The 12518-nt window shown below is 37.9% G+C and overlaps 1 protein-coding gene across 4 annotated transcripts in view; it reads left to right on the top strand.

Annotated features, from left to right (window-relative positions):
* The first annotated feature begins 3373 nt into the window (after positions 1-3373).
* prkcbb (protein kinase C, beta b) overlaps positions 3374-12518 on the top strand; it is a 167745-nt gene continuing 158600 nt past the window's right edge. For 3 of the 4 annotated variants that reach the window (XM_067382262.1, XM_067382258.1, XM_067382259.1), the window contains exons 1-2: positions 3374-3688; positions 4628-4659. In XM_067382262.1, the coding sequence (XP_067238363.1) occupies positions 3513-3688; positions 4628-4659 (208 nt within the window). In that variant the 5' untranslated portion in view covers positions 3374-3512. The remainder of the gene's footprint in view (positions 3689-4627; positions 4660-12518) is intronic. The other variant, XM_067382261.1, reaches the window with a different exon arrangement.

Genomic DNA, 12518 nt, shown 5'->3' with positions numbered 1-12518 from the left:
TAAAGGATGTTTTGAATAATGTCAACACTGCTCTTTTCCATACAATAAAAGTGAATTGGGACATTTTGCTAAAAAATATCTCCATTATGTTCCACAGATGAATGTCATACAGGCTTCAAGAAACATGGTGTGTAAATCTGGGTGAACTATTCCTCTTAGTGTAAAAGGTGATGAGAAACGTTTTTAAGCACACTGCTACAAGTATTTCTTGGAATTAACATTCTCATGAGACAAGAAACGTTTTGCGTTTTCGACATGTTAGACATACGAATAAGAGTGAATGTGTGCATGTTTTAAAATAAATGATGTGCAAATAATTCACATGGATTACTTTATAAATACATTAGACCTAGAACTTCTTAACAGTTCTTATTTATTTTTCTTTATTCCTTTTAAAGGGTTAGTTCACCCGAAAATTAATTACTCACCCTCCACACCCGTAAGACCTTCGTTCGTCTTCGAAACACAAATTAAGATATCTTTGATAAAATCCGATGATTTTATCCGATGATGATCCGATGATGCTCAGTGAGGCCTCCATTGACAGAAAGATAATTAACACTTTCAAAACCCAGAAAGCTACTAAAGACATATTTAAAACAGTTCAAAGATGATTTCAAAACACTGCTTCATGAAGCTTCAAAGCTTCTTTTGTTTCGAATCAGTGGTTCGGAGCGTGTATCAAACTGCCAAAGTCACGTGATTTCAGTAAATGAGGCTTCGTTACGTCATAAGTGTTTCGAAATTTCAATGGTTCATGTGACTTTGGCAGTTTGATACACGCTCTGAAACACTGATTCGAAACAAAAGATTCGTAAAGCTTTGAAGCTTCATGAAGCAGTGTTTTGAAATCGCCCATCACTAAATATTGTTGAATATGATTGTTGAAAGTCATTAAAGTTGAACCACTGTAGTCACATGAACTGTTTTATATATGTCTTTAGTAGCTTTCTGGGCATCTGAAAGTGTTAATTATCTTGCTGGCAATGGAGGCCTCACTGAGCCATCGGATTTTATCAAAAATACCTTAATTTGTGTTCTGAAGATGAATGAAGGTCTTATGGGTGTGGAACGACATGAGGGTGAGTAATTAATGACAGAATTTTCATTTTTGAGTGAATTAACCCTTTAAATGCCCAATTTTTTAATTACTTAAAAAAGCAAGACATGTCAGCACCCGTGGCCTGTGTGCCGGATCTCGTGTGTTCTGCACAGGTTCTGCAGGGAGAGGCTACTGTTTCTTTACAATAGTGTGAGATTACAATACCTCACACATGAGCACAAACACTATTTATGCCATCTGTATTGCGCTTTATGGTGCTATTGCGCTTATTATTTTTATTATGAACGTTCGCACAATACTCGATTTGTCATCGAAACAATCGATTACCAATAGAATATGAGGCAGCCTTGGAGTAGGACTAGTTCAGCAACAAGCATGAATCACACAATATGATACAGGCATATGACAACTTGAGCACAAGAAGTTCAAACTCCCTGCTGAAGTTCACTCAGTCTCTCTCGGTAAGTGCATGGTGGCATTGTACTCTCAGCCGCTGGTTGTCCTTGCCTCCTACTTGTTAGTGCGTCACAGAACAGGAATGAAACAGCTCTGCTGAAAAGAGTCAGCTGGGACACAACACTAAAATTTATGTAACAAAGCTTAGACGTCAGTTTATTTGAGCAGCCACCTAAATAACTATACGTTGAGCTTCAGATTTTAGGGAGATCTGAGAACCTGCAGCCTGTTGCATCTGAACCCCTAAATTAATACTTTGATACAATTGTAAGAGTATTATACATTAATAGGTTTCTGTTTCCAGTACTTTATGTTAAGTAGTCACAGATTCTTCAGTGCTAATGAGGCATTTTTATAATAGCCAAATTTACCTAGTTCACCTTAAAATTAAAAGTCATTAATTACTCACCCTCATGTCGTTCCACACCCGCAAGACCTTCGTTCATCTTCAGAACACAAATTAAGATATTTTTGATGAAATGACGCTTCTGAGCTTTATGAATCTTTTGTTTTTCGAATTAGTGATTCGGATCTCCTATCAAACGGCTAAACTGCTGAAATCGCGTGACTTTGGCGCTCCGATTCACTGATTGGATTCGTAAAGCTCCGAAGCAGTGTTTTGAACTCAGCCATCACTAGATATTGCTGAAAAGTCGTTTTTGTTTTTTTTTGGTGCACAAAAAATATTCTCATCGCTTTATAATATTAAGATAGAACTCACATGAACCGTTTTAAATATGTTTTTATGGATCTTGAGAGTTTGAATGGCTTTGCTCTCAATAGAGGCTTCACTGAGACATCGGATTTCATCAACAATATCTTAATTTGTGTTCTGAAGATGAACGAAGGTCTTACGGCTGAAGAACAATATGAGGGTGAGTAATAAATAGCATTATTTTCATTTTTGGGTGAACTAACCCTTTAACCACATAAGATTAGGATGACCAAATTTATGTAAGAATCAGCCATTGAAAATCACATTATTGTACGGTGGTTGTTACTGTATAAAATAGTTATTCGTTCATGTTTTGTCATATATGAAATTAAATGCATGCTAATTAAATTTAACAGTCAATTATCTTTAATATTAGCCTTAGCTCTTCAGAATATGCAGTGCTCAAATATTTTTTTAAAAGGTGCACTCAGTTATTATTATTAACTTGCACATATCCATCCCAATTTTACAGTGACTGTGAAATAAAACACATCTGAATAAAGTTTGTTTACTTTGTTTATGCGCTTTTACACAGAAGCTGACTGTTTCTCTCTTATTTTGTTCGTTTTTTGTTCTTCTCAATCTTAATTTCGACAATTTTCTGTGCATTTTGTAGCACATGCAGCAGGTCATGTGATGTCATGTTAGCATCCATGAGGGGGCGACCCGCTCCATGTAGAAAAAAGTCTCTTTTTCTAGGTGACTACGGTCTAATATGTATCTCCTATGGCTGTGTATGATTTTAATATTTATCTTAAGTGCTATTTCTTGTGTGTGTGTGTGTAAAACTTTTGTTTTAGAAAAAAATACAGAGGGCACTTTAAATTTGATCACGTAGAATTGCTGTTTTAACGCAATCTACTTCATACAGTATCGACAAGGCAGTGAAAGGCTGCATGATTGACAGTTTTTTTGCTATGTAAATTTTCATGAGCCTCATATTTCATAATCTTCTCGTAAACGTTTCCTACTGTCTCCTCCTCATTATGCTTTTATGTAAATGTGTGAGAGGTTTGACAGAATCTCTATCAATCAGCTGTGCTTGCCAAAGGTAAATGAGTGGGAGTGTGGGAGGAGTCTTGTAACAGCGCGTCAGAGTGTGTGTGAGAGAGTTTGTGTGTGCGTGTACCGGTGCGTAAGGAGGGCACTTGGGCGGAGAGGGACGCAAAGCATCGCGCCTGAGAGTTCATCGCAGTCTGAAGCTCCGCATTATATGTACACACTCCGCACAACTAACTCCAGTATACAGGCTCGCGCAAACTTTCCCCCGCGTTGAGAATGGCAGAGCCGGCACAATCGAACAGCGATGGAGAGGAGAGGAGCGAACCAATGAGAGGCTTTGCCCGACAAGGTGCCCTGAGACAGAAGAACGTTCACGAAGTCAAGAACCACAAGTTTATCGCTCGCTTCTTCAAGCAGCCTACTTTCTGCAGCCACTGCACGGACTTTATCTGGTAAGAGAGTTTGGGCGCTCTAAAACTACATTCATTACATACTGACGTGTATGGCAAGCTGTTTCAACATTCATTTATTAAAACTAACTAGTACGTTGTGTCACTAGTTCTCATGTTTTTAATTAGGCCTACTAGTAAGTAATCCAGTAGTAGTAGCCTTTACAATTTTACAAGCAACTATGTATTAGATACATGTACTTTTTATTTGATAGGCCTACTATTAATATTATTATTACTATTATTATTCCTTAGTAGTAACTATTCACATGGTTATTTATTTTTACTACACTTTTTTTAACTAATAAAGTGATATTAGTATATACAAGTCACTATCACGTCACGTATCTGTCTTAAAATTTCTTGTAAAATGAAATGTCTTCTCAGAACTGATCCTTTGTAGTTAAATTAAATCCCTCAATAGATTAGAAATGTTTATAGTAAAAATGAAATTGAAATCACATTATTGTTTAATAAATGAGTAACAAAAAATAGTAACAAAATGAGATTCTAGTTGATTTTAAGGAATATATGTTAAAATGGCTTTCCATACAGGTCGGACCTGTTACTGTTGCAGCTCAGGTGTTACACTTTACACAGTCTCTAGACATATTGTACTGTCTACCTAAACTGCACTCATTTATGGGCATCATTTTAGGGCTCATCTGATTCAGAACATCCTCAAAGTGTCCAAAATGCTGAGCGGTAGGAGCTCACTAGGTTTGAAACATGGCTTCATTGGTTTCCCTAAATAAAGGATGTAAAGTCAAAGTAAAATGAAAATGTGAATGAAAAAAAAGAGAGAGACTTGATTATAGTACAAGAATATGAAATGGGTCATGCTACATGAGACAACAGTCAAACCATAAAGTTATTTTAGTGAAACCGTACATTTATTGATGGTTCTATCATTTTCAATGAACCATTGCTTTTATCTTTCAGGGGTTTTGGGAAACAAGGATTTCAGTGTCAAGGTAAGAACTTACTATTTATTGCATATTTTAAAACATCTTGGCAAGTGTAAAATGAAATGGTGGTCTTTTCAAGGACCTTCAGTATTGTATATTTGACACGTCTCAAAGATTTTCGCTTAATGCTGTTACGGGTGGACTTGTTGACAGTGTTTAGAGTATTATTTACTGGAACTTATAAGGTCTATTTTGAAAAGATGTCTCGAGGTTTTCTAGAGGCTTCCATCAGCGTGATGATCTTAGGAACCTTAAAATGGTGCCTCAAGTATCTTTTCATTTTCACAGTGTAGATATGATGGTATTATACAAAGCATTTTAACTGTATAATGGCAATTTAATTTATTATGTATTTATGGGGCATTAAATAAATTAGAAATTTGCAAATTGGTAAAATACATGATCAGGCAGATATTCCTTATTAAGCAGTCTCCAAAAACTACATATCTCTGTTAAATTAGATTCTCAAAATCTAAAAGGGATAGTTCGCCCAAAAATGAAATTACTCACCCTCAAGCCATCCTAGGTTTATATATCTTTCTTCTTTCAGTCAAACACAATCAGTTATATTAAAAAAAATGGATCTTCCAAGCCTTATAATGGGAGTGAATTATACCATTATTTCGAAGCCCAAAAAAGCGCATTCATCCGTCATAAAAGTATTCCATACGATGGGTTAATAAAGGCCTTCTGAAGCAAAGTGATGCATTTTTGTAAGGAAAAAAAACATATTTATAACTATAATGACTAGCTTCCGGTCATTAGACCTCTAACCCGACATATGATGTATTGACGAATGCGGAAGCGCAGAGGATATAGCAAAACAAAACACTGATCATGAATTAGTGGTCTAAAACAAGAATTTTTAAAGAGAAATGTCGGAGGAGCTTGAGTTTGTTGCCCAGACCTATTTGTTTTACTGCAAGAGGCGTCTACTCTCACCTTAAGCCCTGGGTATACTTTGTTTTTTAACGCGTACGCTAGTGTATGCACACAGTCGAACGCACAGCCTTGCAAAGTATAGTTCATTTGACTCGTACGCATACACAGGCGTTCGACGCATGCGCAGTTTTGAGCAATCTCTCGCCATGAGTTATACAAGTTGTACAAATGAGGGAGGGTACTTTCTAAACTGTTCGCACAATCTCTCATCTATGTAGGCCTCCATTGTCGCTGTAGCTTGCATGCATTCTGGTTTGTTCTGTTTATGCAATTTTACTTTGACTACCTTGTGAATCAATGGCCCCAGGGCACGGTTGCCACCTTGTGGATAAACTAATTACAAGTATGCGGGGTTACATAAATCCGGTGGTACGCGTACTCTTCTGATGACGAAATTCGCATCATGTGCACTATACGCTGACCCTCGCATACGCGTAAAAAGTGAAGTATACTTTAGGCTTAAGCTTACGCTCTGCCTACTTCAAACGCCGGACTTTGACTCCGTGCAGACGGCCATTAACGGAAGCTAGCGATTACAGTTTATATAAAGTTATAATTATGGATATTTTTCTTACAAAATTGCATTGCTTTTGCTTCAAAAGACCTTTATCAACCCCCTGGAGATGTATGAATTACTTTTATGATGGGTTTGCTTTTCTGGGCTTAAAAAAATGGCACCATTCATTATAAAGCTTGGAAGAGGCAGGATATTTTTTAATATAACTCCGATTGTGTTTGGCTGAAAGAAGAAAGTCATATACACCTAGCATTGCTTGAATGTGAGTAAATTATGGGATATTTTTCATTTTTGGTTGAAATATCCCTTTAAAGTACACCATTTAGTTACATATCATATCGCTAGTTACATTTCATATCATCTTTCACAGCAAATCTCTGTTTAAGCCTGTTTTAAGGTGATTCTACACGCATAACTGTCCAGATTTGAAGCTGGATCTGTTATCCTCATTGGAGAAGTTAATGCTTCCCATTTGTCCCTTGTGTGTAATTACCAAATTTGTGAGGGATGCTGTTCACATTGGAGTATGAACAGTTTGGCATTTCTCATATGAAATCGTGACATTTTAAGAAACCACCCGGACAGCTTTTTGTCAAGCTCTTGCACAGGCAGTATCACTGGGAAGTGAAGTTTTGGCATGTTTTCTAATGTTACAGTTTGTACCTGAAGACCATTGGATAGCAGTTTTCTTCACTGTCTGAGTCTAAATTACCCATGAAAAGTGATTTTAATTCATACTCCCCTCTTACACACCAAAGAAACTGAATGTTCTTTAAGGCGACTGCAATTACCGGTCACGGCAGGTCAATGGCACCCTCTGCGGTGCTGCGCTTCTCCATTTTTCCACCGCGGGCTTCGGCACTAGCTCTAATTACAGGTGTACAGATGAGTGTATGATGATTTTACCCACTCTTTTCTTTATCTTACTCCTCTCTTTCTCTGTTCCTCGCTCCTTTTTATATCAATCACGTTCTCAAATATATTAACATCTCCTCTAAACCTGTTGAAACACAAATCTATTGATTTGTGAGGGCAGCACTGAGTGTATCTGGAATGCCGGACCCCAATGGAGCTGAGGGAGAAAGGGAATTCTTCTGCAAGGTCATGCTCAGACATGCTGAAACCTGAGGGTCTCTGCTGGAGAGCAAGGCTATTGTAGGATATACCTAGAAGAGTTAAAGCTCTGTTAGAACTGTAGGAACTATACATCTTGTTTATTATTAATGTGGCTTTGCAGTTTCTTCTCCTCCATTTGGGTGTGTATTGTGAATTGACCAGAAGAACAGTCTCTTCTCCTAATGATTAAAAGAATATAGCACTAAATGTTTATGGTACCTTTTTTTGACTATTAACAATTATAAGTTCCCATCCACTTTTGTTAAATAGAAAAGAACAGCTTGGACATTTTGCTAGATTACTCCCTTTAAGGGGCAGTCATGGTCTAATCGTTAGAGAGTTGGACTTGTAACCCAAACGTTGTGGGTTCGAGTCTCGGTACCGGCAGGAATTGTCAGTGAGGGGAGTGAGTGTACAGAGCTCTCTTCCATCCTCAATACCATGCCAGAGGTGAGACCCTTGAGCAAGGCACCGAACCTAGGTCGCCCCTGGTGCTGCAGCAAAAATGGCTGACCACTGCTCCAGGTGTGTGTGTGTGTGTGTGTGTGTGTGTGTGTGTGTGTGTGTGTGTGTGTGTGTGTGTGTGTATGTTTGTGTGTGTGTGCACTTGGATGGGATAAATGCAGAGCACAAATTCAGAGTATGGGACACAATACTTGACTACATGTCATGTCACTTTCTTAAATAGTTTAAGTAGACAAAAATGCATGGTTTAAGATGAGAGTAGGTAGATGTTTTTGGATGAACTGTTCCTTTAAATAACACTAGACTTTAGTTCATGGCACAGAATGAGCATTTACATTACTGGTTTTCAACTCCATGTGTCTGTTCTTAATGTTATGCAAATTATGAAATGCACCTGACAGTATAATTGTGTAAAGTTATGGTAGAGAAATAAATAGGCATATCGGTTTATAGTAGGGAGGAGATGAAAAAAGTCCTCAAAAACCATGAACAAAACTATGCAAATAATAATAAAAAAATAAAAAACAAACTATACTTTAAAGGTGAAATAGATGATTCTCCACAGAAACTTTTTTGTTATACTGGTTGAAAGTCTCGTATCCGGACACCAATCACTATGCTAAATGGTCTAAATGTATTTTTATAAATATATATCATCCGTGGCAGGTGTAGGACCATAATATGTTCATCAATTATTATATTCGGTCTGTCACCATATGTTTTTACATACTCTCGCACACCATGTTTGCGCAGACACAATACGTCATCAGCGCGTTTCAAGCTATGCAGAGTTTATAGAGACAGACGTCAGTCACGGAGCACCACAAACAAACAACAGCCACCTTTTACAGTTCCTGCCGAATCAGATCAACAAGCTTATGCTGCGTTCACACCACAACTACCCTAATAAAGAGATGGCAAACCTGTTCTAGCTGGAGCTGTTCAGTCAGACTCGGAATTATGCGTTTCCATGTCAACAGTATCAACACTTTTATAAGGTAAATTTTTGTGTGTGTTCAATGGAGAATAAGAGAAATAGACTATCTGGGGAAGATCGACCCTTATGGAATACCAGCACAGCTGTGGTTCTTCCTTAATCATCAGTGTGTGGAAAACAGTGAGTAAATAATAAAAGAGGATTTCCACTTGCTGTCAGCTTGATGGTGAACCAGCTGCTTAGGAGAGCCTCTTTTGCCTCCTCAGACTTAATTGCAAAATTACGAGTTTGAAGAAGAGCTGGCAGAATGCTACATCTGGATAGAACTAAGAGAGGAACAGAGACAGAGAAAAAGCTCATGAACGATGGTGATGGGTTAGCGAGATGGTCAGAAGAAGAAACTGGAAGTTGAAAAAGTACTGAATTTTGATTTGAATGAAATATATATATATCAGAGTAATATGGGGAAATTGCTTATGGGAAATTTAATGTATTCTTGACAAGTAAATGGATATGAAATGTAGATTTTTTATTAAAAAAAAAATATTATGTGAAAAGAAAAGGACTGCAGAGTGATTTGAGAAATAAATGTTGGAGATTGACCAATCGGAATTTCTCAGACGTCCAGAAAGTCTCTTTAATGGCCATTTTCGTTATTTGTACATCTTTGAACATCTTTTGAAAACAACCTGATGATTTCACTTGCACGTCACCAACCACTCACCTTCTGCCTAAATGCCCTTGGAAACTGAAGCAGACTCTGATTGCATTTATATATTTGTAATGCAGGGGGTGTCTCGCACCTCGCTCTGTTCTGTGCAATAGCAGAACATATCCACATCTGAAGGTGTGGGCCGTTTAAAGCCTCTATAAATAGCAAAAGTGTTCCATGAAGCAGTGCTTAAATGGGGGAGGGAGGGGGGGGTATGTGTGGGCGTTCGGGGAGATCAGTAGTATATGAAATGTATAGAAAAACCTCGATCAGAGAACATACCATTAGTTCATATGCGTCATCACCCTGTTCTTGCAAGAATAATTCATGTGTTTGCTCCATTTTTGCAGCTTTGGAATGGCATGTACCAGACACTAGCCTAATTTCAAGAGGAAAAATATAAATGATCAATGGCAACATAAGGCACTGCTGCGTTCCACTGTAGAGAGGAGTGAAGCTGTGTGTATGAGCCATGAGGAAGATTTTCTGTTTTTAGTCTTTTCATTTGAAATGTCAACTTTGTCTGTTTCTTCTAATACTTTGTCTGTAGAAATAAAAATAAAGACAAACAAGACAGTTGTTGATTCAGTAAGAGTACAGAGCTATAAAATGAATGCAGATTGCATAGATCAGATTTGGTTTTGTAAGAACTTGATGAGAAATGTTTGACTTTTTTTATTGCAGACTTTGATATTGAGGCAAATGTGAGTAGTTTAAGACATTGAGATCTTTTAGAGGAGACACATTTGAGATTACTGTTTTCCTTAGGAGAAGGATCTTAGAAGCAGAGGTCTATACATGTGCCCTCTGTGTGGTCTCAAGTATATTTACATGCACTTTAAAAGTTTGATTTCAGTGTGAATAAAACAGTAATTCATGCATTTTTTAAAAATGTCATGTAAACACTTTAGTCCCACTGAAATTACATTAGTCCAGTACAGAGCAGTACAGTTGGCCTCAGTGTTGTACACTTGCTCTAAAAAAAAAAAACAGTGATGTTTGACGTGATGTGTTTTAATTTCCGCCTGCTAAAATATTTTTGAGCTTTTGTGTATCACTACATCAGTCCGGATTTGAAGCACTAAATATGCTTCTGTTCACACAAAGTTTACTTACAAACTAGATTGAAAACCGCATTCAGTAACCATATTGAATCCCTTGCATTGGCTCACACCTGCATTTTGGGAATCATCTTGCCTTAATGGGCTCTCAATTGAACTAATAAATAACTGTATAAACAGGAAAATTTAAAGGGTTAGTTCACCCAAAAATGAAAATAATGTCATTTATTACTCACCCTTATGTTGTTCCAAACCTGTAAGACCTTCGTTTATCATCATAACATTTTGATAAAATCCAATGGCTCAGTGAGGCTTGCATTGACAGCAAGATCAATTCCCTTTTCAATGCCCAGAAAGCTACTAAAGACATATTTAAAACAAAATAGTGACTTTATTGAGCGATTTCAAAACACTGCTTCATGAAGCTTCAAAGTTTTACGAATCTTTTGTTACGAATCAGTGGTTCAGAGCGTGTGTCAAACTGCCAAAGTCACGTGAACTATTGAAATTTTGAAACACTTATGACATAACGAAGCGTCGTTTACTGAAATCACGTGACTTTGGTGCTCCAAACCACTGATTCAAAACAAAAGATTCGTAAAGCTTCGAAGCTTCATGAAGCAGTGTTTTGAAATCGCCCATCACTAGATATTGTTGAATAAAGTCGTGGTGCACAAAAAGTATTCTTGTCGCTTTATAACTATAAGATTGAACCACTGTAGTCACATGAACTGATTTAAATACGTCTTTAACTTTCTGGGCATTGAAAAAGGAAATGATCTTGCTTGCAATGCAGGCCTCACTGAGCCATCGGATTTCATCACTGACTGTGTGAATGTAGCCCAGCTGTATTTTGTAGGTTCTGCCACTATAACTGTGTTCTTTTATCATCTCAACTCCAATAGAAATAAAAAAATGATTCCCCAAAAGTCCTATTGTTGCTATGATCCAATTTTGATCGAAATCCATTTGCTTCAGAAGTTAAATCTGAGCAGTCACTGGCTGATTGCTGATGTTTCAACCAGCTAATGAATGTTGAGAGCCAATTACGCAAGGATAGAAGAGCCCAACAAGGGCCATCTGCTCGGCTTTCGGGGCCTAATAAAAAGGTCTGCCGAGAGCCACATTGCAGGAAGAGAATGCGTGTAATAATGCAATAAGGACGTTCAACTGGCTGTAAAAGTGCCTCCATATTAAGCAAGTACAGTTGAAACTCAATTTAGTCCTGAATGCGGTTAGCCTCTCCCAGTGCTTTCAGCCAGATTAGATCATGCTGGTGTTTTCCAAGCCAGTTGAGGGAGGGTTCCTGCTCTATTGACACTGCAAGGTTGTTTGTTTACTGCAGAACAGGATCCTTTTGTTTAGAACAAACATGTCTGACCTTTGTGGCTCCAATGTCCCAGAGAACAAGACGCATGAGGCTCAATATTCCCTTCTGCTGGACCTTATTCGGTCTCTCTGCTAAATAAAACCAACTTCAGCCCTTTCAATATTTATGTCATTGTCAGTTTTCAGTTTCAATGGCCTGAAAGTACTCAGACTAAATGTGAGGGGTTTGTGGAAGAGTTTTGACCTTCAGCTCTCAAGCTGGCTGGTCAGGTGCTTTTTGTTTGATGGCAGCCGGTGCTGCATTTGATGTATGTGCCGGCTGACGGGTCCATTGGAAGTTGGAAAGAGGGTTAGGAGGACAGGAAAGGCAGCCACAAGCTGAGCGTCTGAAACTGGCTGGCTGAGGGTCCTGTTGGGACCATCTTGTCTTTATTTGGCCTTACTTTTAAATGGGCCGTAAAAAAAGATCTCAGTTCATCAGTGAGGCCGTCCAGCTCTGAGCCGCAGTTAGATAGATACTTTGGGGATTTATTTTGTTTAATGGTGCTTGAGAAGGTTTCTCTTGTTTGTCAGTTCATCTTCATAGAATCTATAGAATAAGAACATCTATAGCAATAATTAATTCTCTTTGTTTTGAAGGATTCATATGTCATGGTGAATTTGACTGAAAGTTTAAATTTGTTTAAATGGGCAGAGGAAATTCACTGTGCTTGATATAGATGTGAGCGTCGACGTCGTAGTAGGAGCAGACTACTTTTGTTCATCATCTGTTTTTATGTAAAGAGT

Source organism: Chanodichthys erythropterus, chromosome 3 (genome assembly GCF_024489055.1).
Source record: "Chanodichthys erythropterus isolate Z2021 chromosome 3, ASM2448905v1, whole genome shotgun sequence".
NCBI classification, from domain to species: domain Eukaryota; kingdom Metazoa; phylum Chordata; class Actinopteri; order Cypriniformes; family Xenocyprididae; genus Chanodichthys; species Chanodichthys erythropterus.
The sequence above is the reverse complement of the archived record's forward strand: the minus strand, read 5'-3'. Positions and strand labels throughout refer to the sequence as shown.